The 24,956-nt window shown below is 47.8% G+C and overlaps 4 protein-coding genes across 4 annotated transcripts; all 4 read left to right on the top strand.

Annotated features, from left to right (window-relative positions):
- Positions 1-78: 78 nt before the first annotated feature.
- golga5 (golgin A5) lies at positions 79-4,343 on the top strand. Its single transcript, XM_049740753.2, has 14 exons — positions 79-360; positions 897-1,505; positions 1,578-1,784; positions 1,865-2,084; positions 2,156-2,279; positions 2,352-2,555; positions 2,632-2,802; positions 2,899-3,027; positions 3,111-3,209; positions 3,362-3,584; positions 3,662-3,761; positions 3,840-3,903; positions 3,985-4,065; positions 4,132-4,343. The coding sequence occupies exons 2-13, from the start codon at positions 905-907 to the stop codon at positions 4,063-4,065; spliced, it is 2,223 nt and encodes a 740-aa protein (XP_049596710.1). The 5' UTR covers positions 79-360; positions 897-904; the 3' UTR covers positions 4,132-4,343.
- Positions 4,344-4,476: 133 nt separating this feature from the next.
- trip11 (thyroid hormone receptor interactor 11) lies at positions 4,477-14,403 on the top strand. Its single transcript, XM_049740632.2, has 19 exons — positions 4,477-4,901; positions 5,373-5,449; positions 5,681-5,791; positions 5,856-6,158; positions 6,275-6,343; positions 6,435-6,600; positions 6,685-7,052; positions 7,120-7,215; positions 7,297-7,494; positions 7,565-10,378; positions 10,450-10,590; positions 10,695-10,888; positions 10,962-11,125; positions 11,215-11,318; positions 11,380-11,479; positions 11,973-12,054; positions 12,114-12,228; positions 13,252-13,374; positions 13,433-14,403. The coding sequence occupies exons 1-19, from the start codon at positions 4,763-4,765 to the stop codon at positions 13,766-13,768; spliced, it is 5,700 nt and encodes a 1,899-aa protein (XP_049596589.1). The 5' UTR covers positions 4,477-4,762; the 3' UTR covers positions 13,769-14,403.
- A 109-nt stretch (positions 14,404-14,512) lies between these two features.
- On the top strand, positions 14,513-18,852 carry fbln5 (fibulin 5). The gene is made up of 11 exons (XM_049740834.2): positions 14,513-14,708; positions 14,798-14,852; positions 15,038-15,086; positions 15,179-15,502; positions 16,553-16,675; positions 16,912-17,028; positions 17,286-17,402; positions 17,465-17,587; positions 17,680-17,806; positions 17,877-18,072; positions 18,425-18,852. Exons 1-11 carry the CDS (start codon positions 14,656-14,658, stop codon positions 18,584-18,586), a joined length of 1,446 nt encoding a protein of 481 aa, XP_049596791.1. The 5' UTR covers positions 14,513-14,655; the 3' UTR covers positions 18,587-18,852.
- A 147-nt stretch (positions 18,853-18,999) lies between these two features.
- LOC125981034 (tandem C2 domains nuclear protein) lies at positions 19,000-24,666 on the top strand. Its single transcript, XM_049740851.2, has 11 exons — positions 19,000-19,177; positions 19,663-19,740; positions 20,193-20,366; positions 20,648-20,778; positions 20,877-20,946; positions 21,104-21,198; positions 21,496-21,612; positions 21,980-22,171; positions 23,171-23,285; positions 23,354-23,556; positions 23,628-24,666. Exons 2-11 carry the CDS (start codon positions 19,665-19,667, stop codon positions 23,730-23,732), a joined length of 1,278 nt encoding a protein of 425 aa, XP_049596808.1. The 5' UTR covers positions 19,000-19,177; positions 19,663-19,664; the 3' UTR covers positions 23,733-24,666.
- Positions 24,667-24,956: the final 290 nt, after the last annotated feature.

The raw sequence follows: 24,956 nt of genomic DNA, 5'->3' as shown, positions 1-24,956 counted from the left end.
GTGAGAGGAGATCTTTGTTTATTATTTTTTTCTTCCCGTCCGATGATTTTTTTTTTCTTTATTGCATCAGACTTTACGATTCTATTCGAACGATATTCCTTTTTAAAGCTTATTGAAAAATCGCTCTCTTATTATGATCAGGCAATTTTGTAGCTACCCTTGTTTTTTGTGGGGTCCTTGGAGTTTGCTTCCTGGTCCACGTATGGGTGATTTGTTATTTTTTCGATTTTTGTTGTTATCATACGATGTCATTTGCTCATTTTTACCCAAACAACATTACGATAGCTTGTTCAACAATTCAATCTCGCAGATAACAAGGTAGCAGGAGACATTTTTGGACATTGGGGCTCGTTATAAAGGGTAAGCAACGTAGCTTGAGCTCGGCAGCTCAATCTCTTAGCGTTAGACAAACTCGGTATTAAGTACAATTTTTAGTTTATTATTATAATTACCCCATTGTGGGATTATAAACAAAACAGAATTTATAAAAATTGAAGTGACTATATGATTGTCAGAGTCTGAAACTGTCTGTTTTGGCTTTGCTAGGTAGTTTTCACCCAACAACTGACAGACTGGTTTCTCTTAAGGCATCCTAATTAACATCATTTTGTCATTCCAAAAGATTACGTACTTTGGGGTGTGGTTCCATCTCGGAGATGCTACCCAGCAAAAACAGCAGGATAATGCTGTGCTACCTAGCCTTTTTGCTAAAAGCATCCTTGGCTGCAGATGCTAAACGTCTTAAGACAACCAGAACAATGCAGCTGCGATCATTTCAATGCCCAGAAAATGTTTTCTCATCACACTATGGTGTAAATATAAGATATGTTTTTGTAATAATTTCAATGAAAAATCTGTCCTTCTCATTGTGGCATTTACTTTGTCTTTTTCATCAGCAATTAAAATGTCCTGGTTTGCCGAGTTCGCCGGCAAAGCAGAAAACTTCCTGAATCAAGTCGACCAGGGGGCTGCCACCGCCTTGAACAAAAGTCAAAGCAAAACATCTTCTCTTTCCTCGTACTACGATGAAGGTGGTGCGGCCGTCCATCCTGAATATAGCGTGGAGACCAGCGCTGTTTCTCAATATGCGTCAAGTTTCATCTCGTCAGCGGCGGACAATATTAAGAAAGCTGCGTCTGCTCCAATCATTTCGGTCCACAAGCAAGCATCGGGGAAAACCTCCAAGGCCTCCCACTCTGCCTCGTCTTCATCCTCTGGTTTCGTGAAGCGCAAAAAGAGTGCGCCTGACGTGGATGATGATATGCTCTTTGACTTTTTGAACAGCTCTGAGCCGCCAGTTAGTACCCGGCGCGATTCTAAGAGAGATGCCGGCGTTAAAGCGATGGTCGCAGAGGCCAACAGCTCGACTCCGACACCTCCTGCTGCCGACTTATTGCAGCATGACGTGTCCCGGGCGTCCAGTCTTGGCTCTCTTTCTGCTCACAGCATGAAAGCGTCAGAGGAGAGCCAGTCAGAGGAGAGCTCGACGAAAGAGCAAAGCCAAGGTCGGGCACACATTTTGTAGGAGTCAAATAAGAGTGAACAATTTGACATGACTTTTTTTTTGGTCATCTCAGACAGTCCAGACTCAGCTGAGACTGGCAACTCGGGCTTGCCTGCCCCTCAAGAGTCCGGCCGAGTGGAGTCATGCGGTCCCCTGGAGGAGCCGCAGGGCCAGGTTCTGTCCAGCCTGCGTCTGGAGAACCAACTCCTGCGTAGTGAGGTGGCATCACTCAACCAGGAGATGGCGTCGGTCATCCAGCGATCAAAAGACATGCAAGAAGGTGGGACTCATTTTTATTGGATGAATGCGTATGAATTTAAAGGTGAGTCCGATTTCTGACCCCTGTCGTCACTTATGCAGAACTGAACAACGCCCGGCTGCGTGTTGACAAACGTAGCGCCGAGCAATCTCAGAGCGACCGCGCGCTGCGGGGCCTGCGCTCGCAGGTGGATGACCTGAACGAGGCGCTGGCCGCCAAAGACGGACAGCTGGCCGTGCTTAAGGTCCGACTGGAAGAGGCCGACCAGCTGCTGAGTAGCCGCAGCGTGGCGCTGGAGGAGGCTCAGAAGGAAAAGACAAGGTACGAGCTTTCCTTTTTGCTCAGGCGCATTTCGACAAGAGAAGTGTCTAGGACGCCGTTGTGATGTGTAGGATCTTGGAGGACCACACGGAAGGCAGCAGCATGCACTCACAAGCTCTGGAGAGCATGCACGAAAGGCTGCAAGAGGCCGAGCAGGCCGTCAGGAGGGAACAAGACAATTTTCGACAAATGCAGGTGACGCTTTTTCATCCATTTGTTTGATCGAAGAACCTTTGTCAATGAAATATTCCCGATTTGTTCGTTTAGAGCGAACACACCGCCCGTCAGTCACGGTTGGAGTCGGAGCGGCAGAGCCTGGCCGAGGCATTGACCGCGGCGGAGAAGCGCGCCGTGGATGAGAAGCTCAGCGTGGACAACCTCCAGCAGCAGCTGAGGAGCGCCAAGAGCGCCGCCGAGGCCGCTAAGCACGAGCTGCAGGACTACAAGCAGAAGGCCTCACGCATCCTACAAGTAAGCCTCAGCACCACCTGGCAAAAGAAAAATACAGGTCCCACTTGTTGAGTTAGGATGTATGTTTCATGTCAAGTCCAAAGAGAAGCTGATCAGCAGCCTGAAAGAGGGCTCCGGTTTAGACTCGCTGGACGGCAGCGGCGCGTCCATACTGGAAATAGAAGAGCTCCGCCACGACAGGGAAATGCAGAAGGAGGAGATCCAGAACCTTCAAGGCCAAGTGCACTCACTCCGGACTGAATTACAGGTGAAAGGAAAAAGGAGTTAAAATGTTCCATCACCCAAATCTAGTCGGGTGGGATTCACTCTTGCGGGGAACTTGATGTGTGGTTTCGATTTGCAGGATCTGGAGAGTCAGTCCCTCGCCGAGGCGGAAACGTGGCGACAGCAGGCGGCGCAGTTTGAGGAGGCGCAGGCGGCGCTGAACCGCGTCAAACAGGAGCTGGAAGCTGAGGTGGAGCGGCACAAGCAGGTGGGAAAAGAGGTTGAGGACACAATGTCGTCTCAAAATGGCGCCTTTGGGTTTTTTTGTCAAACTCTTCTTGTTGTTTGCAGGAGCTACAATATGTGGAGGAGGAGCAGAAACGTGCCCAAAGTACCCTGCAGAGCCGAGTCAAGGACAGAGAAGATGAAATTCAGAAACTCAGGAATCAGGTCAGTCTGACCACATGTCAGTCATGCAATTTTTTTTTCTTTTTTTAATAGTAAAACAAAGAATAAAAAAAGAGGAATAGCCAAACATTAGATGTAACCCAATTTTAATTGCACGGACTTGTGCATGCTTCATTTTTTTTTTTGCCTTCCAGTTGACCAACAAAACGCTGAGCAGCAGCCAAACGGAACTGGAGAACCGCCTGCACCAGTTGACTGAAACGCTGATCCAGAAGCAGACTATGCTGGAGGCTCTGGGCACGGAGAAAAGCTCGCTTGTCTTCCAGCTCGAGCGCCTGGAGCAGCAGCTCAAAAACACGCAGGGCGGTCCGGCCACCGGGGGGGCCGCTATCAACATGAGCGGCGTCGAAGGGCCGGGTAATCTGTTGCGCTCGCTCGTTTTGCCGACCATTAAAATTGTTTTACCTTCAACTTTTTTTTTTTTTAATCTTCAGGGGCCAGACAAAGGAATATTCCAGTACTTTTTAGCAATGAAGAAAGCCCTGGTGTGTATGGGAAAGTGCAAAAAGCAGCCAGCACCATTGACCGTTTCAGGTAAAAGCACAAGTCCTAAACACTGGACTACATTACCCACAAGCCACCTGGGTATAATTTCTCTTTGTCTCATTCCAGCATCAGACTGGGGATCTTCTTGAGGCGCTACCCCATGGCCAGGGTTTTTGTCATTTTGTATATGGCGAGTATTTAAGCCTTTCTCTTAGGTTGTGAGGAACTTGACGTAGTTTCCACATGCTAACATTTTTACTGATTTTTGCAGGCGGTGCTGCATCTGTGGGTGATGATTGTTCTTCTGACATACTCTCCGGAAATGCACAACAGCCATCCCGACGGAACCTAGGTGAAAATGTCCTCAGCAGCTGAACTGTATAGGGCTCTGACTTTTTTTTTTTTTTTGCACATACAGACACTTGCAGATTTAATCTCCGACTTCCCTACTGACAACGGCATTACTTTTGAAGAGAATTACTGAGAGGTATTAAAATTTTGCGGTCTCATGAATGGTAATGGTTAAAAGCTGTCTTGTGTCAGGGCTTTCAGACTGCTGTCAGACTTCTGACAGGTTGTATTTAACAATGTAAAAAGATTATTTTAATAAATGACCTAAATATTACAGAATTTTGTGTTACTTTTTTATTTATATTATACATCGGTATAGAAAATGGATAAATTCACAAATGAATGACAGTTTTGCGTCACGTGATGGCTGGCCCTTTAAAAATGGTTGACCTCCGCGGGGAATCCCACAATGCACCGCGGCGGATGTGTCCACGTCACAGCTGACAGCCAGCCGGCCCCGTAATGGCTGCCGGAGCCTAGTTGGCAGTCTAATGAATCGAACGCGTAAAAGCTGTTTTCTTATTAAACTATCGACTTAACGATTTATATCCGCCTATATTTTTTTGTATTAACGGTTCAGCTTAATGTCCTAAGTCGCTGGCTAATTTAAGCTAGGCTAAGCTAGCACCCCCTCTTCCTCGGTCGCCCTCACTGAGCTTCTGTTTTGGTTCGACCGTGTTGTTGAGCCACCCCAAAACATGTCATCTTGGCTCGGCGGGATCGGCTCCGGCCTCGGCCAGTCGCTGGGCCAGGTCGGCGGGAGCCTGTCGTCCTTCACTGGTCAGATCTCAAACTTTACCAAAGATATGTTGCTGGAGGGAGTGGAAGAAGTCGGAGGTAAGTCGCCACATCATCAGCAGACCTTATCACTCAATCTGTAGATATCCAATATGTCAACACGTACATTATTTCTTAAACAATTTACGTTAAGGATAAAATCACATGATTCCGCAGTGATTTTGTCACTTGTAGTCAAAAATATTTAGTTGTTTCTCAAAATTATGCAAATGATTGAATCACGTGACTGCCCAATATATTTTTCACTTGCCAATCTTGTTTTCCAAAGCAACGTGAGTTGTTAAATGTGTTTATTTATTTTGATGGTAGATATATTGGCCTAGAAGTTCAATTTATTGACTGCACATGACTATCAGTGTGTTGTTTGCTTGTGTGTCATGTGTCAAGTGTTAAAGCAGATCTCACGTGCAGAATGGAAATTCATGACGTCACGAGACATATGTGGATGTGTTTATTTCTGAATGGAAGAAGAAAAAAAAAAAGATAAGATTTTCTCTTGTTTCCCCACAGACGCCGCCACGGAGCTGCAGTTGTCCAACTCCAAGCTTGCGGACGTGGAGGCGACCTTGTCCTCTCAGAAATTTGAGGTTGGAATATTCTTATTTTATTTCCCTCCTCCTTGTTTGATGTCCTGGTGGGACTTTTGTGTTTTACGATCATCAGGATGTTGACATGGGAGGAATATTTAGCGTCTTGTTTGTTTTACTAGTCAATATGCTAACAGCCCGCGGACGTCTGACGAACACTCCTGTTGACTTTTTTTTTGGTGATTCAACGCTCTGGGGACATATTTGTAACTGTCTTTTTTTTTTTTGCAGTGTGAAAGGTTGAAAAAGCTCCACGCCGAGCTGGAAGAGAAGCTGGAAGCCGCGGAGATCCAAAACAAGCAGCAGTCGGCCGAGTACAGGAAGCTTCTGCAACAGAAAGATGTAAGTTGATTGGAATCAAATAATATTTACGGTATAACTGCAAAAAAAAACATCTGTCATCTAGGTGGAGATCAGTCACCTGAAGGCTCGACAAAGCGGCCTCCAGGAGGAGGTCCAGAATCTTCAGAGCTCTGTCCAGTCCGCTTCTGCCGCTCCCGTGCTGCCCGTCACCATGGCCTCTTCCAGCGTCGTCACCACGGCGACCTCCTTCCTTTCCCAGTCGTCTGCGTCCCACCACCATCACGGTTTCCACGGCGACGACATGGACCTCAGCGAAGTCATCTCGTCCCAGCAGGAGATCAACCGGCTGGCCGCCGAAGTGATGCGACTGGAAGCGGAGGTGGCGCACTGGAGGCGCATGTCGCAGGTGAGGATGATGATGATGAAGTTCAGTAGATGCTTAGCTAGGAAAAATAATTTAAAGTTTAAGTTGAAATATTAAATAGAATGAAATATTATAATAATTTTGAATTGCTCCTTTAGGCATCGACATCAGCGGGGGCAGGCAACTCCGACCAGGGTGACATTGTCAAACTTCAAAGAACCGTGAAGGTAAATTCCTTTTTTTTTTTTCTCCATCTCAGTGAACTGCAAAACTGGTCCAACACTTTAAGACTCGACATCTTCTTGTGTGTCTCCATAGGAACTGCGAGACAAGATAAGCCACGAAGTGGACGAACACCAACACGAGCTTGCCGCCCTGCAGGACGTCCAGCGTCAGAAGATATCCGACCTCACCCGGCGACACCGGGAGGAGCTGGCCGAGTATGAGGAGAGGATCGAGGAGCTGGAGGAGCAGCTACAGAATGGTCTGCTGATGTTTCTACATGTATATGAAAAGAGTGGATAGCAAATATTTTTATGTCAACTAATCTCCAAATGTTCTTCTCCAGGCTCTTCTCCAACTAGCTCCCCATCAAACCCCTCCAAAGAGCTAGAACTGCAGACCACTGTCGCTGTCCTGCGCCAGGCTGCCGAGGAACGGGAGGCACGTCTCTCCGAGCTGGCCGCCGACCTGGAGGAGGCGCAGAGGCTCCGGGCCTCTCTGCAATCCGAGAGGGACGACGCCCAGGAAGAGAACGCCGCGCTCCTGCAGAACTACGCCCGTCTTCAGGCCTCCGTGGACGAGCTCCAGGGGCGCGTCCGGGAGCAAGAGGGCAAGGCTGTGCAGAAAGCTCAGCTGGAGCATGAGATCCAAATGCTGAGGGACAACCTCGCCAGTGCCGAAAAGGAAACGGAGCAGCTAAAAAGTCTGCGTGAGGTAAGCTAGTCCTTGGTTGTCTGCTCACGATTAGTTTTAAATTTGTGTCATTGCTCTCACAAATTAGGCAGAACCTGAGGAGGTCGAACATGCTGATATCTTAGAACTGAACACGGTCATCGGCACATTAAGAGAAGAGAAGGAGGCCCTGGAGCAGGAAAAGGTGTGATGATGTCATTTTTGTGTCAAGGGCGTTCGTGCCGTTCCTTGAAATTAACGGAACAACTCTTGACCCCTCTCAAAGCTCTCTCTGCAGCAAAAACTGAGCACGGCCGAGGAGAAAGCGGACAGCGCGGCTCGACCAGACGAAACCGAGTCGACGGAAGACCTGAAGGAGGCGCTAGAACGTCTCGAGAGGACTCTGAAGGCCACGCAGGAGGAACGTGACACCCTGCTGACGGAGCTAGAGGAACTCGACCGGCAAAACCAGGATGCAACGCAGGTCTGACCAAATTTGGCCAACTTGGAAATGATGAATTCATCTCTGAACTGTAAATTTGTCATTTTCCCAGCATCTGATCTCGATGAAAGAGCAGCTGAAGAAGTCCGAGACTGAGCATAGCGCCACCAAAGACAGGACTAGATCGCTTGAGCAAGAGCTGGAGGCCCAGAAAGAGAAGACCAGCCAGAGTGCGTTCACGCTCAACGACTTGCACATGAGCAAGCAGCAGCTAGAGGGCGCTGTCCGGGACCTGAAGGACAAACTGAAACAAGCTCAGGAACATAACAAGGAGGCTCGCAGAGAAATGTCAGAGATGAAGAAGAGCTTGCAGGAAAAAGAGGAGAGCCTTTTGGCGGCAAAAGAAGAGCTCAGTCAGACCCAAAGGAGAAAAACAGATGATGCTGAGCTGGGGGTGAAGGAGAGAGAACTTTCGGACCTTCGACAAGAGCTGGAGAAAGTGATGTCGAAGGACTTTGAGCTGAAGATGGAGAACAGTAAGTTGAAAGAGGCTCTGAGGAAAACGGAGGACTCGTTGAAGGAGAACCAGGCGGCGACGAGCAGGACGTTGCTGGAGAAGGACACGCGCATCGAAGCCCTCAAGCTGGAGAAAGAGCAGCTGGAGCGTGAGCTACAGCGGGCTGAGCGCTCGCTTGCGGAAGGGACCAAACAGTACCAGCGCACCGTCGAGGAACTGAGCCGGGCGCACTCCATGGATGCCTCGGCGTTGCAGAAGGAGCACGAGCGCGCCGTCAAGCTCAACCAGGAGAAGGACACGGAGATTGCTCAGCTACGCCTGGACGCCGAGCAGATGGCGGCCGACCACCGTGACACCAACGAGATGCTCGCCATCACCGTCGCCGGGCAGAAGCAGCTGACCGACTTGCTCGAGGAGAAAGACGAATTCGCCGAGACGCTGAAGCGGAACGCGGCGGACGAGCGGGCCGAGCTGGAGACGAGCGTCGCGGCGGCGAGGAGGGAGGCCGACATGCTCAGACAGGCGTTGGAGGAGAAGGACAGACAGCTGGCGGGCATGAAGGAGGACAACAGTCACTTGAAGGAGGAGATGGACCGTGTGCAGGATCAGCAGAGCAGATCTCCGCGCACGCTGGACATCATCACAGAGTTGGAGGCTGAGATCACCCAGCTCAAGTCCTCCAGAGGCGGCCTGGAGGAGGAGGTGCGGGATCTCCGGCGGAAGCTGGAGGAGCAGCAGGTGTCGCTCCTCAGCTCTCGAAGCGAACTGGAGCAGGCCACGCTCGACTTCGACAGGCTCCTCCAGGCCAAGGACCAGGAGCTGGTCGGACTACGGCGGACATTGGAGAGTCGAGGTCCCGCCGAGTCGCCCATGGAGCAAGGCGACATCATACTGCAGGAAGACAAGACGGTGTCACTGAACCAGGAGAACGGCAACGAGAAGCACGACCTCTCCAAAGTGGAGCTGGAGCGCTTGGTGAAGGGCATGAAGGAGAAAGAAACGGAAATCAGCCAGCTGAACGAGAAGAACCTGTCTCTGACCAGGGAGCTGGACCAGATGGCGCTGTCTCGTGACGAAGTGGGCAAGCTTTCCCAGGTGATCTTGCAGAAGGACCTGGAGATCCAGGCACTTCACGCTCGAGTCACCATGGGCGGTGGCGGTCAGGACATCCTCTTCCTCCAGCAGCAGCTGCAGGCCTACGCCGTGGAGAGGGAGCAGGTCCTCGCCGTGCTCAACGAGAAGACCCGGGAGAACAGCCAGCTCCGCTCCGACTACCACCGCCTCATGGACATCGTGTCCGGCAAGGAAGCGGCGCTTCTTAAGCTACAGCAGGAGAACCAGCGGCTCTCCAACGCGGGCGACCCCTCGGGGAGTCAGGAGATGTTTAAGGAGACCATTCAGAATCTTTCACGCATCATCCGGGAGAAGGACATTGAGATCGACGCGCTGACGCAAAAGTGCCAGACGCTGGTGACGGTGCTGCAGTCGTCGGGCGGAGACACCGGCGGGGGCGTGGTCAGCAGCAACCAGTTCGAGGAGCTGCTGAAGGAGCGTGACACGCTCAAGCAGCAGGTGAAGAAGATGGAGGAGTGGAAGCAACAGGTGATCACCACCGTCAAGAACATGCAGCACGAGTCGGCGCAGCTTCAGGAGGAGCTGATTAACCTCCAGGCCCGGGTGACCGCCGACGGCGACACCGGCTCCAAACTCTCGGTGGACTACGCCACGCTCATCCAAAGCTACGAGCACAAGGAGCAGCGGCTGGGGAGCTTGAGTGTGGAGCTGGTCCAGGTTCAGCAGACACTCAGCCAGCTCAGCACCACCAAGGATCTCCTCCTAGGCCGTCTCGACCACGCGGCTCCCGAAAGCACACCTCAGTCGAGCGCGGTCGACGCCGCCAGCCAAGACTTGACTTCCCTTCAAGCTCGGCTGGCCGAGCGAGAAAACCTGATCCGGACCCTCCAGGAGAACAACCACCGACTCTCCTGCTCCGCCTCAACTTCCGAGAGCGACCAGAAGAACCACGCCGCCGAGCTCCAGCAGGTCCGAGCCAGCCTGGAGGCGCTGCAGAGGTCGGTCCGTGACAAGGATCTGCTCATCAAGACCAAAGGGGATCAGCTGACCCGGGTGGGCGAGACGCTGCGCAACCGCGAGAGCGACAACGAGGTGCTGAAGCAAGCCGTCACCAACCTGAAGGAACGTGCCCTCATCCTGGAGTTGGACGCCAAAACGCTAAAAGAGGAGAACGAACGGGTGGCGACGCGCTCGCGGGAGAAGGAGTCCGAGTTCCGAGCTCTGCAGGAGACCAACATGCAAGTGTCCATGCTCCTGCGCGAGCGGGAGTTTGAGCTCAACGCCATGAGGGACAAAGCCACCACCGTGGAGAAGATGCTTAAAGACAAAGAACAGGTCAACCCACTCTCTTTCCACCAGAGAAGATCATGAATTGTGTTTAAATATCTTTTTTTTTTTTGGCACAGGGTAAATCGAGCGAGCTCAATCAACTCCTGAACGAAATCAAGTCCATGCAGGACAAAGCCGTGGCTTTCCAACATGAGCGGGACCAGGTGATGATGGCGCTCAAGCAGAAGCAAATGGAGACCACCGCCTTACAAACCGAGGTGTGGATGTTCACTGTACTTGAGCAGCAGAAAATAAAGAACACGATAATTTTAATCATAAAATAGACACACCAACAGCTACTCAAGAAGTTGTGTGTTCACAGCTTCAGCACGTGCGGGACAAAGAGCAACGTCTCAACCTGGAGCTGGAGAGGTTGCGCAACCACCTGCTGGAGATCGAGGACTCGTACACGCGGGAGGCTCTTGCCGCCGAGGACCGCGAGACGGAGCTTCGGCGGCGTGTGGCTCTCTTGGACGAGCGGCTGGCTACGTCCTCCAGCGCCGTGGAGAGCGCCAGGTCGGGCCTATCTGACACGATGTGAATCGATCGAAACGAATCGAGCTTTTTTTTTTTTTTTTTGTGCTTGTAGCCAGCAGGCCAGCATGCAGGTGGAATCTCTGCAGGAGCAGCTTAGCGGCGTGCTGAAGCAGCGGGACGACGCCCTCCTGCAGCTTGGGACTTCCCAGGAGCAGGTCAAACAGTATGCAGTTTCACTCTCCAACCTGCAGATGGTGCTAGAGCAGTTCCAACAAGGCAAGAATCCGCTTCTGTCACGGTGGAAACGAATAATAAGCCTTTCATCAAAATCAAATGAGAAGATTGAATCCTTTTCTTCCTGTTAGAGGAGAAAGCTATGTACTCCACCGAGCTGGACAAGCTCAGGAAGGAGAAGGAGGAGTGGCGGAAGAAGGCGGACAAGCTGGAAGATCAAGCGTCTGCCCTTCAGGTGCTTTCAATGGCTTCACGGGAAAAATTGAAGTTAAAGTAAAACCACGCTCACGTTGCAGATGAACCTGGACGAGGCCAACGCAGCTCTGGATTCGGCGTCCCGACTCACCGACCAACTGGACTACAAAGAGGAGCAGATTGAGGAGCTGAAGCAGCAAGGTGAGGTCACGGGATTGGACCACAAAGAACCATCTTTGTTGTCCCTTCACCGCTGAGGGCGCATTTCATTTCACACACAGCCAATTTCCATAATTTGGTGTTTGGGCCACCTTCAGAACCGAACCTCGCCCCTATTGCCCTTGGCCTTTCCTACCACCAACAATAAAGTTATTTACTTCTGGCTCGGAATAAAACTGATTTTTCCAACGTTACATTTGAAGGCCTTCTTGTGTCAGGCGCAACTTTCTCTCTCGTCATTTGTTTTGAAACAAATCAAGGATTTCCTCCGACATCACTCATGAAAGTCGCCTTGCGTCTGGGCCAAAAAATTTTTTTCCCACGCTTTTGTTTAGTCTTGAATGCAACATCTGATAAGCCTTGATTGGTCGTGTTATTGTAGACCTGCTTCACCAGCTCATTTATTTACGTTTCTTATCCACCTATGGAACATCTATAGAATGTCGCCGTCTGCTTCTCGTGTGTGTGTTTGTAGTGGACGTGAGACAAGAAATGTTGGAGGAGGCCCAGAAGAAACTGATGAACCTGTTGAACAGCACCGAGGGCAAAATTGACAAGTAGGTAAAAGAAATAATGCTGATAATAAATTCATTTAAATTGAATTTTGTGTCCCCAGGGCCTTGATGCGTAACCTGCTTCAAGGTTACTTCCACACGCCCAAGAAGAAGCGAATGGACGTGCTGAAGCTCATGGGTAGCGTGCTGGGACTCAGCCCAGAAGACGTTGACAAGGTTAGCGGCTAATTGAAAGCGCTTTCGGCTTCAAGTGAATGACATCATTGTGGTACGCTTTGCGCGGCGGAATAACGCCGCTCCTGTTGCGACTCGTAAACTCACGAGCGAGCGTGTGTGTTCGAACGGCTCTTTTATTAATGTTCCGTTAATTAACATAGTATATATGAAATATGTTGTTTTTGGGTGTTAATATGCTTAAAGGGGGGAAAAAAAAAGTTCAGTCAGTTTGAACAGGATTTTTTTGTTGTTTTGAAAATTCTGTTTGCGGACGCTGTGAAAAAAAAAGCTTAAATTGGGTAACGAGAGGGTCGTAAAATCAAACAAGGCCTGAAGGTTTGAAAATCGCTGCAGCAAGCTTGAAACACGCATTTAGAAATGTAAATTAGCTTTTTGCGGACTTTAAGAAACCCTGAAAACTTTTAAGATAGGTGGGGGGGGGTTCATTATCCCCCGACGAAGGTCTGGCAGCTGCCCCGAGGAACCCTTCCAAGCCTCCTAAAGGGAAACAGATACGGCAAATTGGATTACTGCGCCCCCAAAGACAAAGAACATTTTTATGGTCTTACACTTATGTCATCGTGGGTCCCTTGACTCTTTTTTTTTTTTACGCCAATGTCCCTTTCCGCTCGTGTTTACATCCCTGTTACGGAATCACAGAGCGCTCTAAGTGCATCCAGCTGCGAGCGAGCTAGCTTGCGACGATGGGCCAGGGAGAATGACAGCGTGGTGAGACCGCTTCCTCTTGCGGAGACGTGCCGAGTCAGCAAAAAATGCCCCGCGGATTTAATTATGCGGATGGGAAGGGGGTGAGGTCCATTATGTCTTCGGCAACTTGTCTTGCCGCAACATAGCTGCTAGATTTTAGCCCTGTGGTTTTCACGTGAGTTCACAATGCTACCAAACTAGCTTCGTGCTAACCCACAATGCAAAGCACCATTGACATGCTAATAATTAGCATTGCTAGACTCCATATCGACTCCAGTTATTGCTGATTTTGGCATATTGCCTTTTGTGGTCCAGATGCTGGACGAGGACACGGCACGCGGCGTGACCGGCTGGGTGTCGAGCTGGCTCGGTGGCCGAAGCCCCCAGAGCGTCCCCAACACTCCCCAGAGGCCCACGAGCGGGCAGAGCTTCAACACGGTAAGAAGAAACAACGCAGTGATGTCATTGGGCATCTTCTTAATTTTTTTTGTCACAGTCCTTCTCAGAGATGTTTGTCAAGTTCCTGGAGATTGAGTCGACGCCATCTCTCCCTGCGCCCAAGCTCCCCATTATGGATATCAAGCCTCTGAGCGCCCCGCCCTCCAGAAAAACTCAGACGAGCGGCGCGGCGCCCGGCAAAACCAGCAATCCCTTCCTGGCTCCGCGCTCGGCCGCCGTGCCCTTGCTAGGCACCGGCGCTGCCCACTCCGGCGGGCCGGGCGGGCATCTGTTGATGAAGTCCATCTCGGACACGTTGCCCACCTTCACGCCCGTGCCCGTGTCGGCCGAGGCGAGCGGCGGCGCTGTGCTCAAGGATTTGTTGAAGCAGTGAAGAAGATGACGTTTGTTCTATGCAGAATGAATCAAAGTGCTTCCTTTTAAAAATCAGAGACACGAGAGAATTTAGGACTCTTGAAAAGACTTTCAGGGCTGAATTTAAAAAAAAAAATAGACTGCACAACAGTTGTTAAAACCAAAATAGTAATTTTTTTTCCAAGGCTTTTTCGGATGCTAGAAATTCCTCCCCAAATAATACTGCTGAGGGATTAAATTTAAATTTTGAAAACTGGTTTATTCGAATGAACCACATTCACACGTTTGAAAGGGAAGGAAAGCACCTTTAGGTTTCTCGAACGGCATTGTTTCTCAACCCAAGTGACCTTGTGAACATCTCAACCTCCCCCCCCCCCCCCCCGTTTTTTTTGTTTTGTGCTACTCTTACACAGTTAAACATGTTTATTGGGTGGGATTGTTTTTTTTTTTTTTTTATTTATGGGCACTTGTTATGAAGTGAGACATCCAAGTGCCTGTTACTTTGTGCAAACAACTTTGCAAATAATCAGGAGTGTATATGCTTGATAGGAATATTTATATTTACAGACTCGTTTGTACATTTATCTTCATGTAAATTCGTCACATTTTTATTGTAAATTGAAGTAACAAGAAAAATAAATAAATTAAATATAAGTCGGTCCGCCCCCTGGTGGTGGCGCAGCATAATGTGAGGGGGGGCGTCTCTTTCTGGTCTGATGGGAACCAGCTGTGGACTAAAGCAGGGGGCGGGAGGCAGAGCAAAATCAACTTTTTTTTTTTTTTTAAAAGAAGTGGCGACATTAGTAGCGACTCGGTCCACTTTGGGGAGGGGGGGCAGTGGTCTTAGCTGACTGAGGGGGGTCAACGTTTTAAGGGTCGTCGAAGTGAAGGGAAGCTTGGGAGGAAATGAGAAACGCACTCGGTGACATACGTGGCTTCACGCTTTGCTCCTCTACAAGGTTAGCATTTTTTTGTTTTTTTTAGATTAATAGATATTTGCGCAATGCATCCTAAAAGTAAACTAAATTGGATTTCTCTTCTCTTGTAGGATGGTGGCAGCGCTGCTATTCATTTTGCTTTGTATGCAGTCAGCACACAGCCAGGTAAGAACTTTGAAGAACGTCACTCAACAAGGCATTTTCTCCAAAGCTACTTTTTAATCTACTTTTCATTCATTAGAGCTTAATATAAAGAATTATATAAGAGCTCAGACGTGTTGTGAGTTTTGTGCAACTTAAAGTAATACATGGATTGCAAAAATCACATAACTCCAATTATGTCCACACAGACGTGCACAACTGGCTTCCGATATGACCGCAGGTCAAGACGGTGCATGGGTAAGTGTTCCTGCAAACATCAAATGAAGGAGAAGCAGCAGTAAAACAAGTCCACAAATAAGTTAAAACTGATCAATGTGTCCTTCTCGCAGATGTGGATGAGTGTCGGAGTCTTCCGGACCCCTGCAGGGGGGACATGAATTGCGTCAACCAGAACGGGGGTTACCTGTGCCTGCCCCACGGCCTCTACAGCCAGCCCTTTGGGCCCGACACCCCGCGGCAGCAACCCGACCCCGTGTACCCGGGGCGTGGGGGTGCAGGCGCCGCGGGTGACGCCGGAACCGGGACAACCGGCGGCCAGCCGGACACCTACGTGCCGGCCCCCCCGAGGCAGGCCGAACCCAGCTACCCGCAGCTGGGCTTCCCGGTGCCGTGCATCCTGGGCTACTCGCTGGCGGATGACGGAACCTGTAATGGTGAGTGGTTTTGTTTGAATGTGAAGTGTTGCAAACTTTGTTACACCGATTCCTTATTTAGACAACTGCGCTGTTTTTGTTGGATGTAATTCAGGGAGTCCAGGTGTGTCTTTTAACATGTCACTAAAAAGCACCCCTTGTGACGGCGTGCCAGCCTCAAACATGAAGTCATGTTGCCGTATTTGTATAGAACAGGCCCGCTTGTGTGTAATGAGCCAATCAACATTGCCACCGCCCCGCCGCCGGTGTGTTATGATGTCATGACGCCACCTACAGATTTCCTGTCTGGACGTCGAACAAATGCGGCTTTGACGGGAGCGGCGGTGGAATTTTAGTGGCTCGTTATCGTGTTAATGTGGATGTGAAGAAAATAAGGGAGATTGTTGGATTCGGACAGTCACAGCCAGTACTTGCCAGAAATTCCTCCACTTTTATTTCAGGGCTTCAACTTAAAAGTTGTAATGACTTAATATTAGCTGTGGTGAACGTATGTTTGTACATCACGTCTTATAGCTACTCCTGTAATTCTTCTCGACTCCTGAAGGGCAGCACGGGGTCCCGCTTATCGCCGGGCCAAGCCGCCTGAGCAAACAAGAAGCCCTCTCTGACCCCTCCCTTCGCTTCCCTCCGGCCCGGTAGATTTTTGTCATTGCCTCTTAAGGAAGTCGCAGGAATTGTGCGCGTAATCGGAGCGATCTGTTAATGCGGAGGAAAAACAATATGGGACTTGATAGCTGACAGCTCCGACCTGGAATGTTGTTGAAACAAAGGCCGGAGGGTGTGTGTGTGTGTGGAGGTGGGGGGGCTGGGATATTTCTGGGGTTACTTGGAAGAAAGCTTTCACACAGTCTACAGAAAAATCATCATGCACAACACTAATTATCTATTTTTAATATCTTTAAGGGGTTTAATTTGTTTGCTATAAAAATTCAAGCCTTTCATCAGGCACGAAATGCTGCCCTCTGCTGGTCAGTGCATCCCTTTTACGCCATATTGAGTACTACTACTACTACTATTTACTCCAATTTGTGTTTTGTCTTGTTCTTTTAGACATTGACGAATGCGAGAGCAACTCCCACCACTGCAACCCCACCCAGGTGTGCATCAACACAGCGGGGGGCTACACTTGCTCCTGCACTGAAGGCTTCTGGCTCATTGGGGGCCAGTGTCAGGGTGAGTTGCTCTTCATAGCTCAGAGAAGGTCCATCAGGATGACATTTTTTCAAGCTGCCAGAATTGAAAAAGAAAAAAAAACAGTGCTAAACCTCCAAGATCCGTTTAAAAAAGGGAAACGGCGCCCTCTTGTGGTTACTTAATGAAAAATCTGATTTCTTGCCAACTTCATGATTACAGTTTGAAACAACAGGATGATTCATTCACACCACGTGTCCTTACTGTGTTTTTTACAGATATTGACGAATGTCGCTACGGTTACTGCCAACAACTGTGTGCCAACGTGCCAGGCTCGTATTCTTGCTCGTGTAACCCGGGCTTCGTCCTCAACCCGGACAGCCGCAGCTGCCAAGGTGCGTCCGCTGACATCACGTAATTCCTTGTAACCAGCGACTGAGCCCACATGTGATATTTTATGATACCTTTTAAAAAATATATATATTTTAATCCCATTCACACATAAAGCCAAAGATTGTGATGTTTCCTGGAGGTCTCCAGAGATTCTTGCGCAACTTTAACGACGTGCAAATGCACATCATCTGTTTGGAAACATCTCCAGATAAAGGAGAGTTCCTGGAATCGTTGCATAAACTGTGTTTGTGTGTGTTAGATGTGGACGAGTGTGCGGATGAGCCATGCAGTCATGGCTGCCTCAACAACCACGGCTCTTTTATGTGTAATTGCGAAGAAGGCTTTGAGCTAGCGGCCGACGGAACTTCCTGTAACGGTAAGTCCAAATGCATAGTAAAAAAATGAATTAAATTAAATTATTTTTGTAACTTCCCGCAGATGTGGACGAGTGCAGCTTCTCCGAGTTCCTGTGCCAGCACCGATGCTTGAACACGGCGGGCTCCTTCAACTGCATCTGCCCGCCCGGCTACTACGTCTACGAGGACGGCCGGAGCTGCGAAGGTAGCGTCCAAAAATCTCCAAAAAAAAACACACAAGCCGCTCTGATGTTTGAACTGACCCCGAGTGGTGTTGTCGTGTGCTTGATTTTGAAGATATCAATGAATGTGAGAGTGGTAACAACACCTGTACAACAGAACGAGTCTGTTTCAATTTCCAGGGAGGCCACACATGCCTGGCTCCTTTACAGTGTCCGCCTCCTTACGTTGAAGTGGGCGACAAGTGAGTGCGGCGCGGCGGGTCTTAAAGTAACGCGGCGTGGCCTTCACACTCTCCTCTGTGGTGTGTCCAGTCAGTGCATGTGCACGGCGGGCAACCCTGCGTGCAGGGACCAGCCTTTCACCATCCTGTACCGACACATGGACCTGTCGTCCGGACGTAGCGTGCCTGCCGATATTTTCCAGATGCAGGCCACCACGCGCTACCCGGGCGCCTTCTACATCTTCCAGATCAAGTCGGGAAATGAGGGACAAGAGTTCTACATGAGGGTGAGGAATACGCAGCAAATTCCCATGTCCTTTAAAAAAAAAAAAAAAATTGCGCTACAGAAAACTACCAGCAGGTGGTGCCAAAGCTTCACTGTTTGGCTACTTTTTTATGGCCATTTTTTTTTACACGTAGTTCATCTAATTCGTATCTCTCCAACTTTAACATATTTTTAAAAATCCATACCATCATTGGTATTATTTTTATCATTTCTCAAATTTACAGTTTTGCCACAATGACACATTTTTCACCCAAATACAAAAAGATTCTAGAAACTGCAAATATTTAGTTAGATATGCATGTGATACTTTGCAAATTAGATTTTTTAATCCAACTTTGGTTTGTGTTGAATAGCAAACCAGCAACATGAGCGCCACGCTGGTGCTGTCACGGCCCATCAAGGGCCCGCGAGAGCTGGTCCTGGATCTGGAGATGGTGACGGTCAACAACGTCATCAACTTCCGCGGCAGCTCCATCATCCGACTGACCATCTTTGTGTCGGAGCACCCCTTCTGATGCGGCGTCACGGTCGGGAAGCAGCCTGACGGAACGCGCCCCGCCCCGCCTTAATGGGCTCTTAAGGCGGCAAGATGGACGCTCTAGCGGGATGCGTCCGGTGTACAATTTCTGCCATCCTCTTCTTCGAAGCACCGCAAACGTTGTATTCTCAGCACTGCGTCTTTTTCACTTCAGATCAGCTGTGAACAAGACCTTTATTGTGTATCATCAAATATGAATTATTGATTACAATAAACGTCCGTATGAGCCGGCCACTGAAACCACCGCGGCGCCTTTTTACTTTAATTCCTTTTTCCAATACTGCGTGATAACATCAATGTAGAGGAAACAGAAATAAGTAAAAAAAATGTGAGCAGGGTTTCAAATAACTTTTCCCGTGAACAGATTAAAAAGATGCTCGTAAGGGAAGGAGGCAGGATGGAGGGAGGAGGAAGGTTTAGTGAGGAAGAGAAGAAGGAGGAGGAGCCTAATCGTGAGTCGGCTGGCATTTCTCGTCATTCTTGTGTTGACTCGACAGGTTTGGAGGTGCATCAGAGCCCCTCAAAAAAAACAAAAACCTTTTCTTCAATGAAAGAACACACAATCCGGGTAAGACTTGACTTTTATCTTTAACTTTTTTTGTGAACTGTATTGATACTTAATGTTTGATTAGTTTTGAACCTGCTAAAAACTTTTGCTGTGATTTGCCAAACCCAATTAAATAGTTGAATCGTATCAAACTCATAAATTAAGAGCCATATCGAATCACCTTTTATGAGAGATGTACATAAGGATTTAAATTGTTGATATTTGTTGTTTCTTTGAGTTTAAGTCACTTGGATAGTTTAAGTTTTGGAGACTTTTTTTTCCTTTTTCAAGAAACCTGACAAAAGCTATAACTCTCCCGAATCGAATCGGATTTGCTTAAGCCGAACCGATTCGAACAGTTGCATATTTAAAGTGTTACTTTTTATTATGATTGATTTAGGGAATGGAAATCAGTTTTTGGAGGTTTGTTTTTGTGTTCAACATGTAAATTTGGCATATTGCTCAGAAGTTAATAGTAGTGCAAACTTTTTGTTGACTTGTTTCAGGCATGGAGTGCATCAAAAACTGCTGCAAGAGGTTCAGTAAAAAGCAAGGGAAGGAGACAGAGCCAGAGGAGACTGAAGGTAAAGTGAAATCTAACAGGGTGGTGATTGTGAACTTCACGATAGAGGGCGCCACTGAACATTTTTTATGTATTACGGAATTTTTTTTGTGGTTGATTCTGGTTCAGGGTGCGTTAGGGAATGCACCATCAAACAATGCGGTAATAAGCCGTCTGCGAGGAGGCGTGGGTTGATCTATTTTTGCCTGACTTTTACTTTTGATCTCACAATTTATAGAACACAAAGAAAACGTCACAGAGGCTGATTGTGGAAGGGCACTTTGCTGCTTGCCCCTGATACAAATAATTTTTTTTTTTAAAACACATTTATTTCGCTAGCCACATCACATTTGTCTTGTTGCTAGGCAGAAGCCACTCAGTAGGACATTTTATATGGCGTGGGGCACGTCCTCACTTGCCCCTAATACACAAAACAAAAAAGGAAATAATTGAGAACTGCTTTATCTCTCAAAGACATTCCCGTGCAGCTACCCGTGACCTCCAAACAATGGGGGGTTCAAGAAGACTACCTCCTGTCCAAGATGCCCCCTGGTGGCAGGGAAGTCCCGTTCGTCCTGCCCACCTTGAAGGCATCCTACGTGCAGCCCGGAGCTTCCACTTTTCCTAACCTCGACTATGGAATGCCAGGTACGTAAAATCAAAATAGAATTAGATTAAAAAAAGATAGACAGAGAAATTAGTCAAACTGAAGATTTTTTTTTATCTATTATACCCAAAAATTGGATCTTGATAATCCAACAAAGGCCTCATGGGTCTGAATTCATTAAAATATGCTCAGAAGTCATTGAGGCGTGGACTCATTGGTGCGAGCAGGATGTCCTGTTTGGACTAGAATTGGACATTTACTTTCTCTTCATGAGGTCGCCGGGTCGGCACGCTGACCTCCTTCGCTGCTCTTTGTGCTCAAGGTCCGGCCCGTTGCGCTTACGCTCAGAGGAAAGCTGAGCTGGTGACCCCTGATGCGTCTAAAGCAGATGCTGGTGAGCGGCTAAGTCAGTCCATGTCTGAGCTCAACAGTTTTCACAGTCCTCAAATGAAGGTCAGATTGCTCTCCCTCAAATCTCAACCATCACACACACTTATTTATATTATTATATCACATAAAATTTTTTTTTTTTACATTTGTGTATCCTACAGAGTTATAATTCCATGTCCAGTGTCCTCAGCACTCCGACCTTCACCACGGACTCGATTAATCGTAGCACAGGTGTTGTATTGATCTTATTGAGCCACTTTTGTCATTTTTTTGGGAATCCATGTGCCTCTTTAGTTCTTGACTCTATTCTGGGGCCTAACTATGTTGCTAGGCAACTTTTATGAGAAATACTTCCCCCCCCCCCCCCTCCCCTCTCGTTGCCTTGCAGAATCTTTCTCACTGTTTGGTGACGACCTGGGGAGCTTGTGTGTACGACTGAGCTACCAGGAGGAGATGGAGCAGGTTTGGATCACTCTGGTCCAGGTACGGTTTCGTTCTTTGGGTCCTCACCGGGACAATGGCGTCCTTTGTGCGCCCCCTTCAATGAACCCTCTGTGTTGCCACTCACAATGACACACGATGTGGCCTTACCTGAAATCTGCAAACGGAACTAGTGGAGGAGCCAGCTAAAAAATGAAAGTTGTTGCAGAAACAGGAAGTTACAAAATGACTCCAATAAAAAGGCCTTTAGATAATAGTTCAAACACTTCCATTTCTGGTGGGGCAATGCCCCGATTGCAAAAATAGCTCAATAACTCCAGCCTGTTTTCTCCTTATCAGTGTTCACAACTCAACCTGACAGCCAATGACGCAAAAAAGCCAAAGATCCAAATCAAAGGTGTCATCACACTTCCAAAACCGGTCAAATTCCAGACCTCCGTCAAGCAATACTCTCAGGTACGGGAAATATTTGGACATTTCAGGGATGTTTTGCTAGATTTGCGGATGTTATGTCCTCGCTAGTAAAAGGATTTTGTTTGATTCACTATTTCGCTTTTTCCAGTAAAGCCTTTCTTCAAGTTTTTCATTGGCTTGCAATAAGTTTTTACACAGGCAGAGATTTTTTTTTTTTTTTAAATAGCACTTCTGTCACACACTTTTTTGTGACCCTCTACTGGTAAAAATATTTATTTTAGAAATTCCAGTAGCTTTCCCCGCAAGATGTTTACTCAGCTAAACCACGATGTGCACTCAGCTGTTGCAGCTATTGTTACGCCACTGCATGACCTTTTTCCCTCATCTTTACTTTTTTGTGGCCACACAGGACACATCCTTCATGGAGACGTTTGTGTTTGCGCTGAGCCTCCAGAGCCTCCGCTGCAGCGCCCTACTGCTGAAGCTCCAAAAGCAAGGAGGGAAAAAGCGCACGATGGCCGAGTGCGTCCTGTCGCTCCGATCGCTCGGCCCGCAGGAGACCGAGCATCGTCTGCCTCTAAAACTCCCGTGCAAGTCGCCCGTGAGTATAGACAGAGCGAAAATAGGGAAAAATCACAATCAGGGGAAATGCACAGGGTGAAACCAAATTGAATCCAGATTTGATCCTTATTTGATTTTGCCGCAGTGTAAACACAACGTGGCAAACTTCTTTAAATGCAACCAAATGTTGAAATTTCAACGTGAGGTATTTTGGTTAGTTCATCAATCAAGTTGAATCCAGATCGAATCTAGATTGCTAAAACACAACCCGGCGAATCCCATTTTACATTGCTAAATAAGATTCTTATTGTCTACTACAATTTATTGTATGCGCCAGGTTACAGGCAGACTATTGCGGCCGAATGTTTGCACAGCGTGTTACTTAATCATCACCGATGATGGCTCGTTCTCGTAAACCAGTTTCATCCTGGGCTGTGGTAAAATGCCGTCCGACTCGCTGTGCAGCTGTTGCAGCTAAACACTTCTTCCTGGTTCTTTAATCATGAGAAGGAACATTCCGGATTTACTGGTTGTTAATAATTGTGCGACGTCACCATCCCGTATTGCGACGAGAAGGTTTGTTGTTATTCCAACTTCAAACAGAGCACTTGAGTATTTTTTTTGGGTTGCTACCGTAAATGGGTCAATTTATAGCGAGTGGAGGTAAAACGTGATTTGCTTGTGCACTCTGACAATCATCTACTCGGACAAAGAGTTTTTTTTTTCTTCTCCCCATCTGGCCCCATTCTTCAACACACACACAAAAGGTCCAATTTCTTTCAATCACTGCAGTTATCTACTTGCGATGGCTCGGACAATGCAAGAGGACTGCTTCTTACAAAAGTGACCCAGAAAGTCAAAACAAGAGTAGAAGACCTCCACCAAGGCTTCAAATCGCTTATGCACCTCAAATGATCAAACCTGTCTCCTGTCCTGTTTACATTATGACCAGTCTGGATCAGATCTGGTTTGAATTTGGTTTTAATCCAAGATTTATATATGTTTAAGTGAAGTCAAGATTGCAGTCATTGTTTTCCAGGGACGAGGATGCGAGCTGCATCTGGCAACCTGCTTCCAGCCCGTTTGCAGACGAATGCAAGTCCGAGTCCTCGCCGCCCAAAACCTTCCTACCGGCTCTTCTCCCCTCTTACCGGGTAACTTGCAAGATTATTTTTATATTCCACGAAAATCACCGATATGATGATGATAATTTCTTCCACAGCGTACACTGTGACTTTGGAGATGTATGGGACTGCTGGGCCTTTGACCAAGAAGAAAACACGAGCGCTCAAGGCCACTAGGGGGCAGTGTCAGTGGAACGACACCTTTTATTTGGACCTGGATGCCCTGGATGCTGCTGCATGCACGCTGTCAATCAAACTCTTCAGCTGCTGCTCGATCAAGAGAAAGAATTGTATCGGACAGGTCAGTCATACACTTATTGACAGGTTTGTGTTTTTCAATCAAAAACACTTGAGTCGTTGCCGATCGCGCAGGTCCATCTGGGACTGGACGGCCTGACTCAGGAAGCGGTGGAGCATTGGAAGGACACCGTGGAGCATCCTGAGAAAGTGGTGGAGGCGTGGCATACAGTGACCTGAAATGACCTCTTTGCAAATGCGGAATGGGACACAGGAACAGCGCCACAGCACACATTTTGTCAAATTGACTGACAGCTGGAACACTCAAAACCTGCTTACATTCCTCACATTGACGGAATGTTCACTGACAGAGACTGAGTTGTGGTACGCTTACTAATTCACGTTATTGCTCATTTGAATACCTTAACACATACTAAGAGGTTCACTTTTATAACTAATCAGATGAAGATATTGATTAGTTTAACACTTTAAAATGTTAGAGTTACTTGTTGCTGTAAGTCACTTACTGTCTCGCACACTGATTTTGAAACATTTCATTCCATTGTCGCTTGAATATCGTGTGTAAATTGCGTTGTTACTTATCGTTTACATTCATGTTTGAGTAGAACTTTAGCTGACGTAAGCACTTCTATTATTTATAGTGTATTTATTATTTGTTTTAGTTGAGTGCAATTAATCGTAGTCGTCATATGTTTACTTATCAATGTACGTACGAGAGGATACCGGCACGCCTTTGTCGGGATATTGACGGGAAGCGTTAGTCAGGCGTTGAAGGCCATAAAGGGAACAGGACGCTTTGTTGTAAAATAGCTCACCAATGGCAAATTGAGAAATCTCCAGGTGAAAGAAAAAAAAAAGATCCATGTTGTCAGTCCCTGCTGGCCCACTTTTTTTGTTAGATTCCGTAAACTCACCAATTTCAGCAACATCTGAGGTTGTGGAAAATGGCTACCAATCATTGCACAAGAGCACTGTTTTGCACCAGTTACAACAGGACCACTGGAGAGACTCACTCACTCTTCTGTTCCACTCTTGCTTGAACTACTTTTTTTTTTTAAATCATGATTTGGATTCTGAACCAGAACTTGTATATCTTGACTAGGATTACTTTGTTTAGTAAAGGGAAAAAAGTGAAAAACACCAGCGTCCTAAATTAGTGTGTAAAAAGTCTCTTTCATTGGTAATCTGGTGTTACAGCACCCTCTTGTGGTCAAAAGCTGAAGGTTCAAGCTGGACAAACCCACTCAAGTGTTGAGATCTCCATGACGGATAGAAGTGGATGCTTTTTCTGATTAATCCATATTTCCCAAACACAATATTAATGAGAATACCATGTTTAGGCTTGTAGGGGCACGTACGACACATTAGTGTAAAAAAAAAAAAACTTCTGACTTGCTTTTTAAAAGTAGGGTGAGGGATGGAAATGAGGGGGGGGGGGTCATT

This window comes from Syngnathus scovelli, chromosome 14 (genome assembly GCF_024217435.2).
Source record: "Syngnathus scovelli strain Florida chromosome 14, RoL_Ssco_1.2, whole genome shotgun sequence".
In the NCBI taxonomy this organism is placed as follows: domain Eukaryota; kingdom Metazoa; phylum Chordata; class Actinopteri; order Syngnathiformes; family Syngnathidae; genus Syngnathus; species Syngnathus scovelli.
Note: the sequence above shows the minus strand (reverse complement) of the source record. Positions and strands in the feature narration are given on the sequence as shown.